This window comes from Gadus chalcogrammus, chromosome 2, assembly GCF_026213295.1.
Source record: "Gadus chalcogrammus isolate NIFS_2021 chromosome 2, NIFS_Gcha_1.0, whole genome shotgun sequence".
Taxonomy (NCBI): domain Eukaryota; kingdom Metazoa; phylum Chordata; class Actinopteri; order Gadiformes; family Gadidae; genus Gadus; species Gadus chalcogrammus.
Window position 1 is genome coordinate 1944056 of NC_079413.1, and position 16509 is coordinate 1960564.

A 16509-nucleotide genomic window follows, 5' to 3' on the forward strand; every position below is an offset into this window, starting at 1 on the left:
CAATTACTCAAACGATCCCTATTGCGCTCCATGTCATCCCTTAACCATCATTTATGATAAAAAAAGAAGAGAAAAAACTGAAGTAGCAGAGCTCCACTTGGTCATTAGGCATCAGACCATGACGACACACAGAGATATTCACACAGGGGGGGTAATGACTTCATCACACTCTTACTGGGCAGTCCTTTCACTCAATGGGCCCTGTTTCTCCAGCCCGGTTCCTCACTGGCTTTTAAGGAGAGGAACAAAGCGCGGATCAAACAATGAAAGGCTTTTCTGGGGCATGACGGGACTCCGCCGAACGGCGCACTGGCGCTCGTGAGAGCGTGCGACCGTGTGAGGGAATGACATTTGGAAAGGGCCCAGTGTCAAGCTAGCGTGAAGCTGACAACCCTGGCAGCCGTTCAAATGGAGCCAGTTTTTAACAGTCCTTTTTTGTCCTTTTTTATATTTTTTGGTAAGTACTTGCCAGCTGTAACCCTCTCTGATTACATTGGCTATGAAGCACTAATTCCTCTGCCAGAGCCCCGGTTGGCATTGAATGGGCGATGATATTTCTCCGAGATGGCAGCCTGTTGCCCATTACATCAACCATTTAGCTCCCTTAAATGGGGAGTGCGTTACATCTGTGGCAGTTTGTTTATTGACATGGGTATCCACGGTGATAACAACATCATCTACTATGGCACTACCTTGAGCCCACCCGGTTTCCAAATCCGCAACAATAAACCATCGGATTTAGAAGAACTCATTTAACCCCTGAGCGATGTCTTGAAGTCGTTAAAAAAACCGAACTCTATAAGTTATTTCCATAAAGACTTCTTGGTGATAACGAAACAACCTAAAAAGGCTAACAAGTTTGGCACAAGTGTCACAAGTCTATTTTGTATTTCAAGAACCATGAGTTCCGATAAAAAACACACTTGCCGTTAAAGCACGACGGTTCGTCACAGTACGTCACTCTCAACAAGATCGTAATCTGTGGGACATCCCCCTCTGAATCAAGGCGGACCGACACAGAGCATTGGATGGGAGCAAGAGTGTGCTACTGACCTGCTTCTCACCAAACCTCTCACATCTAGACTGACCTCGATGTCCCCTGACCTCACACACCTGGACTGACCTGCATCTCACCTAACCTCACTCATTCAGCGACCGACCTGCATGTCACCTGACCTCCCGCATCTAGAGTGACCCGCATCTCAGCTGCCATCACCCATTTGTAGACTGACTTGCATCTCACCTGACCTCACTCATCTTGAATGCGTCTCATCTGACCTCATGCATGTAGAGACGGAGCTGCACCTCACCTAACCTCACGTATTAGAACCCGGTTCCTTCTGGCTGTGAGGCAGCAGTGCTAACCACGGTGCCAGTGAATAGGCTACGGTAGTAACCAGCCACAGGAATGTGGAGCATGTCCTGTCGACGAGCTTGGAGAACGTGACCGCCGCTGCAGAGAACGGCCGCCACAGCTAGCCCTGAGATGCTCCCACTCCCTCTCTCACCCTAACCCTCTCCCCCTCTCTCTCCCATCTCCCGCTCATTCCCCTTCTCTCTCCCCCTCTGTTTCTCTCTCTCCCCCCCCCCCCCTCTCCCCCTCTCTCTCAGACTCACTCTCTCCCCATCTCCCGCTCATTCCCCTTCTCTCTCCCCCTCTGTTTCTCTCTCTCTCCCCCCCCTCGCCCCCTCTCTCTCTTAGGCTCACTCTCTCTCTATTTCCCGCTAAATTCTCCATCCCTCTCTCTCTCTCTCCCCCCTCTCCCCTTCTGTCTCTCTCAACACGGAGGTTGGCGGTGCTGAGTCTTGTCCTGTTTGGCAGCGACAGCGGCACATGACAGTTGGTTCATCTGGTAGTCTCTCCCCCTCTGTCACTGCGTTCCACTCGGGAGGTAATTAGGCTCAGCAGCGGAGAGGCTGGTGGGGAGAGAGTGACCAGAGAGACACAGAGAGGGGGAGAGAGAGAGAGGGAGAGAGAGAGAGAGAGAGAGAGAGAGAGAGAGAGAGAGAGAGAGAGAGAGAGAGAGAGAGAGAGAGAGAGAGAGAGAGAGAGAGAGAGAGAGAGAGAGAGAGACAGAGAGAGACAGAGAGAGAGAGGAAGACAGAGAGAGAGAGAGAGACAGAAACCAGGAGAGGGAGAGACAGAGAGGTAGACAGATTGAGAGAAAGACAGAGAGAGAATGAGAGAGAGAGACAAAGAGAGAGAAAGGGAGACAGAGGTAGACAGAGACAGAGAGAGAGCTATGTGCCGCTTTATTTTCCTTGTATCCAATTTCCAGGACCAGCAGATTTACAAGAATATTCCCTCTCTTTTTTATTCGTTATGGAGGTGTTTAGTCTGAGACTGCGATCCCCAGCTTCCTATCCTTTCCAATACTCAAACAAGTGTTTTGCCTTCACATTGAAATCAGTGGTAGCTTTAAAGGTTTTAGTCATAAACTGATCTGCTAATCTCTGCATGAATCATCCCTTCTCTCGCTGGATATTCACTCTACCAGCAGGTCTGGTTTCTGTCAATGTTTTACCTCCTGGAACATTCTGACTAATATGCGTAACATGATGAGCAAATCTAAGACATTTTAGGTATGTTGCAGTTCTCAACACTGTGTGAAGTCTATACCATATTATTATGGCTCCCTGTGAAAATTGCAATGCGGAATCAACTGCAAATTATCCTCTTCCGTCTATTAATACGATACGATCAATACGATAACACTTTGATTTTATTTTCCATCAGCAATAATCTAGTTGTAAGTGCTTCCTCTGCAATATGAATGCCATGCCAATGAAAGGAAACCATTGCCATTGTCAATTTAGACCGATAAGCTAAATGTCAAAGCTTGCTTGGTAACCCAAAATGTCAAGGGAACCCCCCCCCCCGTCGTCGTCGTGTCCCAGTGACCCTCTTACCTATGGTCCTCACTCGGGTGATGCGGGGCGAACGGTCCCTCCGCCCGTATCTGTCAGTTCAGCCTGTCCACATGGCCGGGACACCCCCAACAACATCAACCGCAGAAGGACCTTCACACAATCGGGACGTGTGTAGGTTCTGTTCCAGGGGGGGGGGGGGGGGGGAGGTGGGGAGGGCACCCCAGGTGTGCGGAAACTTTCCGCGGGTCTGTTTCCAGTCAATGTTTTCTTTTTAATATGTTCTGATGAAAACAACTCACTTTGAGGTCAATCTAAGGTTTCTCGACGAAGCGCGTCCACCTCAGCATGCATCGAGTGACTCCCGCAGCAACCTCCTATGACATCCAGCCGCTAGTCATTTTGTCACCGAATATTCTCCATGCAATAATAATATTATTATTTATCCATAACTCCGGCCGGACGTCATTCCACCAGGCGTGCAGCCTAATGGAAGAGGTGAATTAAGATAGGTGTCCGTGCATGGTCCACGCCAATGGGACAATGCTTAGGATCTGATCACCAGAGGTGGAGCAGTAACCGGGTAGCCTTGATGAAATCCATCTGTCAACAGCTGCACGCAGTTTCCCGGTCCGACTGCTTAGTACTTTAGTCGTGCCACTTACACGAGCGTTACTACACGTTCATAACAAAAGCCGTGCAAGAGGAGCTCAGTGATTTGTCAAAATGTGCCGAGTTGACATTTGCAGCCCACATTAATGAAAGTAAAAAGCGTGCTTCGATATGCGATATTTCGGGTAAAAACACCTCAAGTTTAAAGATTTCTAGCAACATAAAAAAAAGCGATAGGAGATGTAACTTTTACGATATTCCTCCGACTCCTCTCGATTCAGAAGTAGAAGAAAACACTGAAACACTGCCTGGTAAGGTCGGACGACATCCTCACACGAACCGAACGTTTCGAATAACTTACGTTACGAAGAACGTCCCGAGCGCCGCGAAATAAAAACAATCTTTAATGCGTCAAACTTCCTGACAGAAAAAAAAAAGTATCGGCACCGGAACCCCCGTTCGTCCGTTCAAACCTCCGCTAAAACACGAAAACTGTCCTCCAAGCGACGGTTTAACGTGTTCCAAATGCACGTATTGTTCAGCCGCCAACGAAAAATCATAACGCAAACGCAGTCCAACGGATAATTCGGAACACTCTAACTAAATTAGTGGCGCGCGCTCTGCTGTCGGGCACGCGCTTCGTCGGCTGTGACCGCGCGCTCTCGGTGAAAAAGGAAAACAGACTCGCGACATCGTGACGTCAGCGCCTCCCCCTCCACCTCCCCCCATTCATAAACCAAATAAGCAAATAGTGGAGTCTGCAATTATGTGAGTGTACATGCGACGGACACTCGATGCATTACCACTTTGGCTTGGTTTGACTGCCTTCACAAGGGCCTATTATTTAGCTCACAGGAAGCTAATTGTTTTGGATTATTCTATTTTAGAATTTTATAATAATAAAATGAGAATAAAACATTACAATCTCAGCATGCTTATCCATTTAGGCTCTGACATTGTAGATATTGCCATTTGACGTCACACTCTTAACCATATGGGTACATTGTAGATGTAAAGACAAAATAATTTAGTTTTAAACCAGACGACAAAGTTTGTCGACATATAGATGCTTAATTAATTAACAAGTATGGGAATTTATTTGAACAAATAAGTGTGCAATCATAGCGCCCTCATGCTTTTGAGGGCGTCATGTCATGAACACTTTGTTTTGTTTAATTGGACAACTTGATCATCCTACTAACCTCTTTCAAATGTCCATTCTGCACCATCGTTTATTTGGAAATATGTAGAATACACAGGTTACATGTCTAAAAATAAATCTAAATGTGCTCAGGCACCACCTCTTTATCTGCTGATTATGAACTAAATATTTCCAAGTTGGCTTCAGACATCAGGAGTCGGTCGACACCAGCATTTTTTTTATTTTCTTCCAAAAGCATGTAAAAAATGAGAAACAATGGAGCTAACATGAACAACCATGATGCATGTGTTTTGCGTAAAAAGAGGGTGTTTACATTTCAAAAAACGACATACTCCTATAATACCACTGAGCCTGAACAGGTGTGGATAGGAACAGACCCAAGACCACTAACACAATATCAGAATAAGCCACCCCTTGTTATAACCGTTCAAGTTTTAAATATGGAATACAGCATTGAAAAAGTAAGATTATTTTTTTTTCAGCACAACATTCAAAAAGAAACGGAACCACGCTAGCATTCACCTGAGGCTCTTCGCACCGGGATAGAAAAGTAGACTAGCAGGCCCCTAGGAGACTAGGAGACGCCTAGAGGACTAGGAGACATCTAGGAGACTAGGAGGCCACTAGAAGACCAGCAGGTCCCTAGTGGTCAAGGAGGCTGATAGCGGGCTCGTAGAGGGCTAGCAGGCCTGCCTTTCGGTTTCTCAGAACATTTGGATTTCACAGGTTCAGCAGTTGTACCTTGGCGGACTGCTTAGGAAGATGGATGAAGAACAGTGAGTAGGAGTGGAAAGAAAATAATAAAAAGCTTAAAACATTTAAAAATAATAAAAATGATCCAAGTAGTCACATTAGAGGAATTAAGTAGCGATAATGGAATATGGGAATTGCTGGTTTAATGAATAACCGCATAAAGGATTTATTTGACGAGGCAAGATCCGTTTATTTGTTTTAAAAGATCTTTGCATTTTAAAAGTCTGGTTTTAAAACTAAACTGCAGGAAGTCTGGCTACTAGCAATTTTTTTTTCTAAGGCTTCTCATTTTTACAAAAGTATCAAATATCTTCTTTGCTCTATTCTGCACAGCCTGCTCAATTCACAGTAAACCCTCAGTCGCGAAAGTTACCGTGCGTCATTCAAGTGTCAGAGGTATGTTATAGGCCTATGTTGAGGAGGAGGAGTCATTTTTTGGAATGGCTTTGGGCTCATTCTTGTCAAAGAATGAAATGTAGACATGGGTAATATCGCGCAGGAGCAAAAAAAAAAAAAAAAAAGAAGCTGTTGGGATGGGCCCGCTTTGCCGTTGGAGGCACTAATCCCTCAAAAGCAAATTAGGACAAAAGGTCTCTTCTGTCGAATTAACAATTTTGCAGTACTCCCCAGCAGGGGGCGCCCTGCGCAGGGTTTAGAATGGCGCATACACAGGCACAAAAGGAGACTAGCCTACTTTCTGACCGACCCTCCACTGGTTCAATGTTGTCTAATAGGTCCTGGTGCTAAACAACACCCGGTAATAAAGACACAAGAGGGGGGGGATTTAATTGAATTACGGGGAATAAAAAAAAAAAATTAAAAAAAAATCCATGCTAAATGGAAGAATGGATGTTTTAGGACGCATGCATAATAATATAAAAGTAATGTATTTTGACATTACGTGCCCACTGAGGCTGTTCAGCTTGGCCGGGTTGCCTCAATCTTAGCAATGGGTACAAAAGGGGAGATGGGGGGGGGAATGTTATAATAAAAAGATGAAATCACAGGATCAAACAATGCCAACACTGGTGAGGGGAACATTACACGTAATGACTGAATTGTGGTGTCACTTGCTGGAGGATTGAGGGGCTGATTGACTATCCTCAGACACCACCACCACCACGCAGGTCCAGCCGACATCTTCCACATGTACTTAAAAACATTTGGTTCAAAAAACGGGAAAGCAAAACCAAAAAGTACCGTATTTTTACCTTGGATGATTGAAAACGTTGTCTTGAGCCGGCGGCGGCCATGCATGGTCATACATGTAAGAGCACAGTACAGTACAGTGAGGCATGTTCACTAACAACACAACGTACAGCTTTATGTACAGAGTATACAAATAACAATCACCAACAACCCAGTAATATTTCACCAAAGAATCTTAAGAGATCAAAAGTATTCGATGACATCAGACGAACCCAGCATACGAACGATGGAAGAAGCGCTGTGTAAAAACTTTTACCAAAGAAATAAAACTAAAAGGAAAGTGGTTTGATAAAACATCCGTGTGGAAACACGTTGCCGTCTATAAAAACACAAATACAGTCAGAAGATGGTAAGGCTATTTAGGCTCATTCACACACATGAAACATGCAAAGGGTCTCAAATAAAGCGATGGATTTGCACAGGTTATTAAAAAGAAATGAAACCAGGAAGGACCAAATTAACTCTAGACAGAACAGCAGAACAGATGAGAGGTGAAGGTACATTTGATCAACGCTGCTTTCGACAGACAGTCGTATCAGAGTCAAAATCTGGGTAACTGTCATTGTGTGGTTGTGTTGGTGTTTTAGTAGATGTATATAAAAAAAAACAAAAAACACGTAGCCCGACCTTATGAACCTGACCTGGGGGGCTGTGCGTGTGCGTCATTGCAAAAAGAGTGGATGCTCCACTGACTCGGATATGGTTGCCTGAGCATATAGTTATGGGTACCGACTGGTGAACGTTTAAATAAAAAAATATTCAAAAAGAAAATATTCAAATAAAAAAGGAATAAAAACCTAAAAGCAAATTTGACTCCTTACATCCAGGCCGATACGGGGCGACGGAGAAGGCATTTGGTCACAATCAACGGCCAATTCCACGGAAGAAATTGGGGGTAGTAGTAGTAATAAAAAAAAGAAAAGAAAAAACTAAAGTATTATACAATTCTAGACTCACATGACCGGCCAATCACGACCCTCGTGCCGAGTCATGCGAGCACATCTTGCCAATCGTGTACTACGTGTTGGGGGAGTCATGTGACCACGCCTGGCCTATCATGTACCATGTGTTGGAATCTTTGCGTGTGTGTGTGTGTGTGTACCTCTTATAAATGCAGTGGTGAAGGCCAGCATGCGCATGAGGGGGGGGGGGGAGACGATGACACTGAAGTGAGCTCGTGCCAAACTCGGCCCCTCCCACTACATCCAGCCTCCTATTGGGTCGAGGCTCGTGTCAATCAAAACATACAGGGGATGGGGAGAGAAGGGAAGGTCAACTGTGGGCTAAACTAGTGTGTGTGTGTGTGGGGGGGGGGGGGGGGGGCGGGGGTTGAGCTTTTGTGCACGTGTTTGTGGGTGCGCGTTTGGTCAGGGGGTTGGGGGGGGGGCGCGGTGGGGGGGGGGGTCTAGGCTGTCTTGGTGATGGTCTCAGACTCCTTGCCTCCTGACCACAGCTCCTTGTGCTGCTTGCGGCCGAAGCCCTCGTCATAGTTGCCCCGGCTCTTGAACAGCTGCTGGAAGTGCGGCTTGCAGTAGAACTCTCCCGACAGTGCCGCGTAGGAGCCCAGGCTGCCAGGGGGGGGGGGGGGACACAGGGTAGCATGGGTTAGCATAGCGATAGCATAGGTTAGCATAGCGCAAGTTAGTCACAGGCTTTAATAACGAGTCCGAAGAGGAACGATTTTTTCACTTTGGCCTCTTTATCGTTCAACTACTTAAGCGATGTGAATGTTTGTGTCTCGTGACACTAAAGCTTTTTTTAATTGAATAGAACGGGGTTTCATGACCCTCTTGGCCGATGCTCGCGTTAAAAATACCTTATTTTAATACACGTTTGTACTATACCCGTCCCGTATGAGTCACTCAAACAGATCTCTAAGCCGAAAGGCCCTTTGTACGTACTTTCTATGCTGAAGCGTAAAACAGCCATTATTATTATTGCACACATGCTACTATGATAACGCAACACACCAACGGTCCACTGTACGGTGTGTGCAATAGCAGAACAACTGTTTTCCCCCCCCCCCGGGGTCATCTGCTGAAAGGTTTTCGGTAACAGTTTGTCAACAGTTGAGGACGAGGATGAGGAAGTCACACGGCCAGAATGAGTTACCTCAGCTGAATTCGAAGTGATTACTGACGTTTCTGTCCGAGTCAGCTCGGAAGTGGTGCCAGCAGGGATTTCATGAGAAAAACTGATTTGGCAATTTACGGCCCATTAACGTCCATCTCCAAGCTAGAGTGCACTCGTCAGATTTGTTTGTATTCCATTAAAAGTACTGGCTCAACTCAACTCTGCCCCACTTGCTTTTGGTACCGGGTACCTCGTATCCCACCGCAGACCATAATACCCCCCCCTCAGTGTAAAGGTGTTCATAGCGCACACACACACACACACACACACACACACACACACACACACACACACACACACACACACACACACACACACACACACACACACACACACACACACACACACACACACACACACACACACACACACACACACACACACACACACACCCTTGTAGCATCGGCTCATCTCTTTGAAGCTTGACAGAGGTGATACAAATAACATAACCAGGTACTTCCCACCACCTCTTCCCGATTGAAACAGGCCGTGCGGCGGTCGTTTGATAGACTGGGGATCTAACGTAAAAGGAACTCATTCAAAATTATGTTAGTGTGGGGCTGTTACTCTTTATTTTGTCTAGGTTGTTTATGCACTGGAGCACCCCCGGCTGGTGCCATTATGTTTTGTGGCTTATTTTCTAGCTTTCACCTGCTTCCAGCTACCAATTGGCAATCATTGCCTACACCTGGTGGTTAAGTAGACCAAGGTCTGGTCTACTTAACCAGACCAGACCTTGGAAGCAGTCCCTCTCTCACCACGAAGATTTGCGGTTGGGCTTAAGCCTTGCCACCGCGTCCCTTTTCTGTCTCCTGCGTGAGACCATTATTGTTCGGCGTTTGGCCGTTTAAGTCACTGATTTTTTCTGTTATTCTTGTGTCTATCTATTCATGCCTGCGCCCAGACAATGGGCCGTAACAGGGGCTTTAGGGTTTCAAAAGGAGAGTTTGGGGCACTTCAGTGCAGGCAGCTGAATCAAGTGTGTATGTGTGCGTGTTTGCTCACCTGAGTTTGGCGTTACAGTGCTTACAGCAGAAGCAGATGGCATGGAAGATCTGGTTGTTGGCCACCAATCTCTCCATGGGATACACCGTCTTGTCACATGACGTGCACACCTCCCTCTGGGTCTTAAAGCTGAAAGACTGAAGAGGAGACTAAAGGGGTTTACTCCTAGCCGCGGAAACAAGGGGTCGATACCACTCACACAACACAGTGAAACCGGAGCCCCCCCTTAGGAATAAGACATGCAGGGCCAACCGTATAAAGGAATTAATCTACTGGGACGATATTCAAGACCTTCAACAATGACCGGGTGCGGAAAAGCTAAACACTGAGTATATTTACCTTTGATCGCTGCACCGGTTTCTCTTCTGTCGCGCTTCTGTTGTCCTGAAAGAAAATGAAAATGTAATATTTAAACATTCATTCAAATATGTGCACAAGCCCCTGAAAAGTGCAAATAATTACATCAAACCAATAGCGCAAACTATTTCTCCATATCCGATGATGACATAGCCCTTTGAGTGTGTTTTGCATTCATTTCCCCTGGAGTCATAGCAATGAGCGGTGCCCAGGCGTTTAATATAAACTCAAACACACCAACAGCATAAGCACATCCACCTCCGCCCGGTGGAAAACGTCCACTAAAAATATTTACAATCAGCCCCACAAATCATCATCATTCATCAACTCCACACATTCAGCCTCGATGTTACATCATCTATTTACCCGCCGTCTAAACAAAGGCCACCATGTTTTTTTCTCGATTGATGCGGCCCTCGGGAGCATCCATCTGCTGAATGATTCCACCAGCCGACGGAGCCCGTCTGTGGGGGGGGGTCTCGTGACGGCCCACTTCGCCGGACCCCCCACAACTGGGGCAGGGCCCTGTGGCACACCACGGTGGGCCAGCCGCCGCATCATTACGGCCGTGTCAGCGGTTCAGGTTATCAGACTGTGGTGTGTGTGTGTGTGTGTGTGTGTGTGTGTGTGTGTGTGTGTGTGTGTGTGTGTGTGTGTGTGTGTGTGTGTGTGTGACTCTTAAAGCTCTGCCGGTGGGTGGGTTTTTAGTGAGTAGGGACACGCACACACAGACACTATTCACACTTGTACAATCACAATGGCCCTCATGCAGCCAGCGGAGCGAGGAAGAAGGGCTGCTTCTGTTCCGGCAGGGGAGAAAGTCCACTGTGGACTTTGCTAAAACCCTGTTATGTAAAAAAAAAAAAAAAAAAAAAAAGGGGATGTAGGGGTTTGCGTGTGACGGGGGTTTGTGTGGGTGTACTGGCCCGACGTTTACCACAGTTGAATAAACAGGGTCTCAGCATTGAGACACACACAACTTCTCGCATGTCTCTGCAGCTTCCCGTAAAGACCGTCGCTGCCTCGACAATATGTAGCATTACTAAACGGTTAACCTTTCGGTTCACATAAAAGTCTAATGAATTTCAATCCGTTAGGCCTACAATAACAACCCCTTCCGTGTTCAGAAGAAAGAAGGAAAAGGAATCTCCAAAGACCTGCGCAGGAAGAGCTGTTCATCTGCATTCATCGCAGCAGTATAGCGGCTGATTAATCAACACCACAGCCATAGACCCCCCCCCCCCCCCCCCCCAGCATTGAGCACTGTGGTGCCATTATACAGACCAGGCAATAAAGCCTCTATCAGGCGGTCTGCTAAGTCCCGGTATGCCAAGAGAAAGAGAGATACCACAGGTTTAAAACACCAGAAAACCACCATGCTTTTCAACAGTCTTCATCCTCCACCTACATTTACAGACTGCATAGTGCAGTGTTTCCTCGCTGGGATTCGGGTTTAGGTGCCAACTGTGGAAAGGTTTGCGTACAGGCTAAGTCTCAGAAGAAACAAGGCTAGGTTAGAGTGGCATGGAAATGAGGGCAAGGCAGGGGTGAGTCGTTTTATGGCATGCAAATAATTGTGTGAAAACGGAAAAAGAGCATCATTCATATACACTACAGCACAGGGGGGGCACACACACACACACACACACACACACACACACACACACACACACACACACACACACACACACACACACACACACACACACACACACACACACACACACACACACACACACACACACACACACACACACACACACACACTTTTCTCTTGCCTTATTTGTACATGAGACACAGCTATCTCGAGAGCCCCACTGTGGCAGGAAGTGATGACACGTGTCCTCACTTCCTCCCCCCTTCCACCCCCAGAGGGGCACCGCGGTACAGATAGTCTGGCTCCATCAGCGGTGGCAGAGCGAGGCCGTCTGTGTGCCACTCAGGATCCACTAAGATCCACTCGCCCGGTTCTGGAGGCCAGAGTATTAAACAGCGTTAAGACTTAAGTATAGTGAAGTGAACTCCCATTGAGCAGACACTGCATTATCTGACTGCATCCTCTACAGGAGAGGGGGGGGGGGGGGAGAGAGAGAGAGAGAGAGAGAGAGAGAGAGGCTTTCACGAGTTAGGAACCAGGTGCGCTGTAACATCAGTTATTTTTGCAAGAACGCCATGGTTAGCGAATAGCTCCCGAGCGCGGTTTGCCAACGACCACGACGGCGGAGCTGTGAAGCAGCAGGAGCGCTGTGGTCGGTGCCGGCGGAGCAACGACAACAGAGATGAGCAGGGTTTATCTACCGGAAGGGCTTCGCTTTACGCCCCTGGGCAAGCGGGTGGGGGGGGGGGGGGGGGGGGGGGGGGGGGGGGTCAGGCCTCGACAGACATGACTTTGCAGATCTGCGCGTGCACATGAACCAGCAGCCTAGAGAGAGTGCGAGGGCACTAGGTTATTCGGTGTTTCAGGGTACGGTTTAGAGTGGTAAAATGCCCCAAAGGGAGAGGTGGGGGGGGGGGTTCAGGAACTTTGTCCCTACGGCACTTTTGATCTCATTACCAAGACATGCATGACAAATAAAAGGATTTAAATAGCGGTTTCAAAGTGGTGTTCCCGCAGTTCAGTGTTTACTGAAAACCTCAACTAAATGGCCCGCTGAGGAGAGATTACATCAGGGGCGAAGAGAAACGAGGTGATGTGAAAGATAGCAAGTCACCCTCCCTTCGACGCTTACACAATGTCCTACGTTTGGTGGGTTGCAGGACGGAGCTTTCGACCACCCTTCCCCTTTCTCAAGACGACGGAGTCCGGCAGAGGAGCCCACACACACAAACACCCTATAAGGACCGGAAGAATTATGCTAACAAACGTCAGCAATCATTAATTCAAGTCCAGTCTCTCCTGCCTGACTGCCTGCCTGCCTGCTCAGCTCATATTTTTAGAAAGTGTGATCAACGCCAGAACACTTGAGAAATGGCAGTCGGAAAATGGAGCCCAGCCGAAACCAAGAGAGACAGAACAGCGCATTAAAACGCCCTCGACGGAGGTCTATATCTGGGCTGCTCATCTTCATAATAACGGCCATGAATGGAATGCTGCAGGTTTCAACCTGGTGCCCCCACCACAGGCCGAGAGCAGCTTCCTAATCACAGCCTGCAGGTAGCGGAGTGAACAGGATTCTGGCGGCCAGGCCCTCCCAAGAAATACAGCAGCCCGGGGCTACTGACACGCCCTTGTGATTCTTACCTGTAAGAGGAACACCTCATTTCCATCACTAAATGAATCTGGGCGGGCGTGGAGAATGGGGCATAAAAGACCCAGGAGTACCAATGTAGCAGTCGTTTCAGCTTTTTAAAATGAAATAGATGCAAGAATGAGGACGACTTTTCGACGTCACTTTGTCAAAAAGGTTTTAAAAAGTACTCCGCTCACAGGAGACTTCGGGGGTGGTGTGTGGAGCGAGTTGGAGTAATGCTTGTAGTAATTGTATTGATGGATGCAATAGGGCGCCACAATGTATGGCCTCAGGGGGGGCCCTATGGGAGGCTCTTTGGGTCAGCTGATGCACCACAGAGAAGAGCAGACTTCCTGTCAGGAAGCCGAGTTTGATAATGCTGTGGTGGAACCACCACCAGTCAGAAGGCCAAGATCTGGGCTGAGCTCTTAAAAGCGGACACACACACACACACACACACACACACACACACACACACACCCCATTTTATAACCAGAGCCTGTGGGGCACAGAGCGTTGTGGTCAGGTCATGACGTGCTCGCACAAAAGCCAAAAACAAAAAGGTGAATGTATGCAAATTTTCCCTGTATCCTTTCGCTTCAAGCTAGGTACATTCTACAAACACCCATGGTGCCGCCTCACCTTGAATGCGAGAGGGTGAGACAGGAGAAAGGTGAGGCAGAAGAGGGTGAGACAAGAGACAGTAGAGGGTTTGACAGCAGAAGAGGGTTTGACAGCAGAAGAAGGGTAAGAAAGCAGGAGAGAGTAGGACAGGAGAGAGCAAGACAGGAACAGGGGGTGAGACAGCAGGAGGGGGTGAGACAGCAGGAGGGGGTGAGACAGCAACTGGCCGAGGGAAAGGAATTTCAAACCCAACATAGAGAAGAGTGTGAAGACGACGGGGAGAGTGGGAGGGTCGCTCTAGATTAGCATTCCACACCGGTCTGATGTTTGCACAGAGGACTCCGGTTTTGTTAAATATGTAACCCAGGGTGCCCTGCTCGGATGAGAGGACTGCTGAGCCAGCCCTCGGAAAAAAAGGGACACCCATTAACGAAGAAAACCCGGCCTGCTGGGAGAGGGTGCGATTGGTTTACATCAAAAAGGCCCGTGTTGTCTCGGCACACAAGGTCTAAGTAAACCACAGCGCCAAAGCTGATTCAGGTTCTCAAGCCTCCTCTCCATTCATTCTACTAAATATGCAATTTGTCTAATCGCCACTTCAATAAATTAGTAGCTATTAGACAATTAAGATGCCTGGCAAAACACAAACGTTGAACTTGTTGTTGAAGCGCATGCCGTTGAATGGAAAATGTGTTCTACTGCGTTATGCAGAAGTGTAATTTTCAACTATGTTTTGAATAGCTGGTAGAACAGAAATATGACTAAAATCGAAACCATTACAGGGCTGATTCTGTTCACACAGCATAGAAATACTGGTGACCTATTTATTACACTGATGAACAACTGACCTGAACATAAGGCAATTACGACCATGCCGTGAAAAATCAGGTTATAGACATGACAACTGTTTGATAGGAGAACATTACAGAGTGTCAAATGCATGTTAACAGTTCCCTTTGCGGTTCTGTAGTTGTTGTGCAATGGACCCTAGCTGACTTGGTAAACTCCACTCTTTTAATGTGTGGTTCAGACGTCACGAGAACGAGGTGTACCGACCCGTGCTCTAAACGGCTCTACATCGGCAGTAAATGAAGATGACCATATAAACTTCCTTAAGCCTTCCCACCATATGCCAGGGCTTTGATTATATTGGCGGCGGTAGTTGTTCTTCGTTTTTTATGAAATGTTGTGGTTTAAGAAGGCCTAAAACAAGTCTGAAACTGCCCTAGAACACACATGTTAGTAGGAATCTGTGGTATGTGAACGGAATATATATATATAAATATTTTGTGTGTGTGTGTGTGTGTGTGTGTGTGTGTGTGTGTGTGTGTGTGTGTGTGTGTGTGGCACCGCTCAGTTTCAGACTTCACGTTCACGCACAGTCGCTGCAATCATTTCTATTAGTGGTCATTGGGTTCATGCGCAATTCCACCGTACAGGCGGTGGTAATGGATGGAGCCGGGATCGCTTCACCCCAGGGTATTCCTGGTGGCTGAAGGGGCTCCTCTTTCCTAGCACAATAGCTTTATGTAATACTGAACCAGGATAGAGAACATGGTAGCCGACGGATTGACCCCAAATAAATAATCTGCAGGAGCGACGGAGACATCCTAGTTTGGGGTTATTATTAATGTGATGTGGGCTGGGGACTGATGCACAATACGTGCAGCCTCCATACCGAGAACAACCCGAAAGACCTGGAATGAGACGCCGTGCAGGGCGGTGTGGATACACACCATCACAGACACAACACGAGCCCATTGAAAGAAAGAAAGACGGGATGCCTTCTTTAATAATTCATTACCAGCCGACTCGGATTACCTTTAGTGCATTAATTAGCAAACAAGCTCAAAATAATAATAACCGATTTAACCCAGGGGCGCAACTCTACCAGGCGTCGTGCAACACGGCAACGCATGTCTCAAATCGCCATTTACCGTTTAATTGAATCCATTGGCAAACGATCCTAAATACGTGGGGGTTTGTACCAGGCGGACGGTGTGAATGGAGATAGCGGAGAGCAGCTAGCTTCGTGGTTAGCAGCCCGAACATCACCTCAGAAAGGAGAAAGGAGAGGGAGGGAGGCTACAAAAGACCCCAGACGCTCACCATCTGGGCTGCCGTCCGGGTCTGCTCGATGACAACACGGGGAAAGGTCTGGCTCTGGTCGAGGAGGACAACACGGGGATCACTCTGTAGGCCGTGGACGTCTGCTCTCTGAGATCCGCGTCCCCTCGGAGATATTGGTGGGGCTTTGTTGTAGATTAGCTGCTGCTGCTGCTCGCTGCTTGCTGCTGCCACACACCGGGCGAGGACCTCTCTGTTCGGCTCTGCTCGGTCTCCCCCTCGGCTCGTTTTTCAGCCCTTTTTTCCACCAGCAGGATGTTGCACGCTATTGGTTGATGGTCTTTTTCTCCCCCCACCGCTCTCCAATCACCTCTCCTCCCTCTGCTGGATGCGAGTATTGCTAGACAGAGAGCCATAGGACTTTGTTGTTGCAATTTGTTCTTGTTTTCTTTTGTGTGCAGACATTGGTGTCATGGAAACTGGGTTCAA

General features: G+C 47.6%; 2 protein-coding genes across 3 annotated transcripts in view; both read right to left on the reverse strand.

Annotated features, from left to right (window-relative positions):
• Positions 1-4202, reverse strand: part of map3k3 (mitogen-activated protein kinase kinase kinase 3) — a 23826-nt gene extending 19624 nt beyond the window's left edge. Inside the window, exon 1 of the mRNA XM_056611765.1 lies at positions 2911-4202. The gene's annotated coding sequence lies outside the window, so the exon portion shown is untranslated. The remainder of the gene's footprint in view (positions 1-2910) is intronic.
• Positions 4203-8006: 3804 nt separating this feature from the next.
• On the reverse strand, positions 8007-16298 carry limd2 (LIM domain containing 2). Of its 2 annotated transcripts, none has more exons than XM_056611789.1 (4): positions 16063-16298; positions 10082-10126; positions 9743-9891; positions 8007-8172 (listed from the first exon to the last, which is right to left on the reverse strand). In XM_056611789.1, exons 1-4 carry the CDS (start codon positions 16063-16065, stop codon positions 8010-8012), a joined length of 360 nt encoding a protein of 119 aa, XP_056467764.1. In that variant the 5' UTR covers positions 16066-16298; the 3' UTR covers positions 8007-8009. The 2 variants fall into 2 exon arrangements, with proteins under 2 accessions (XP_056467764.1, XP_056467771.1); XM_056611796.1 differs by having other exon boundaries at positions 9743-9879; positions 16063-16291.
• Positions 16299-16509: the final 211 nt, after the last annotated feature.

What these genes read in the sequence shown, in the direction of transcription:
- limd2 (XM_056611789.1), bottom strand. An exon ending in AACCGGTGCAGCGATCAAAG is followed by an intron (nt 9,892 to 10,081) that starts GTAAATATACTC and finishes AAACCCCTTTAG; the next exon opens with TCTCCTCTTCAGTCTTTCAG. An exon ending in CACTGTAACGCCAAACTCAG is followed by an intron (nt 8,173 to 9,742) that starts GTGAGCAAACAC and finishes CCCCCCTGGCAG; the next exon opens with CCTGGGCTCCTACGCGGCAC.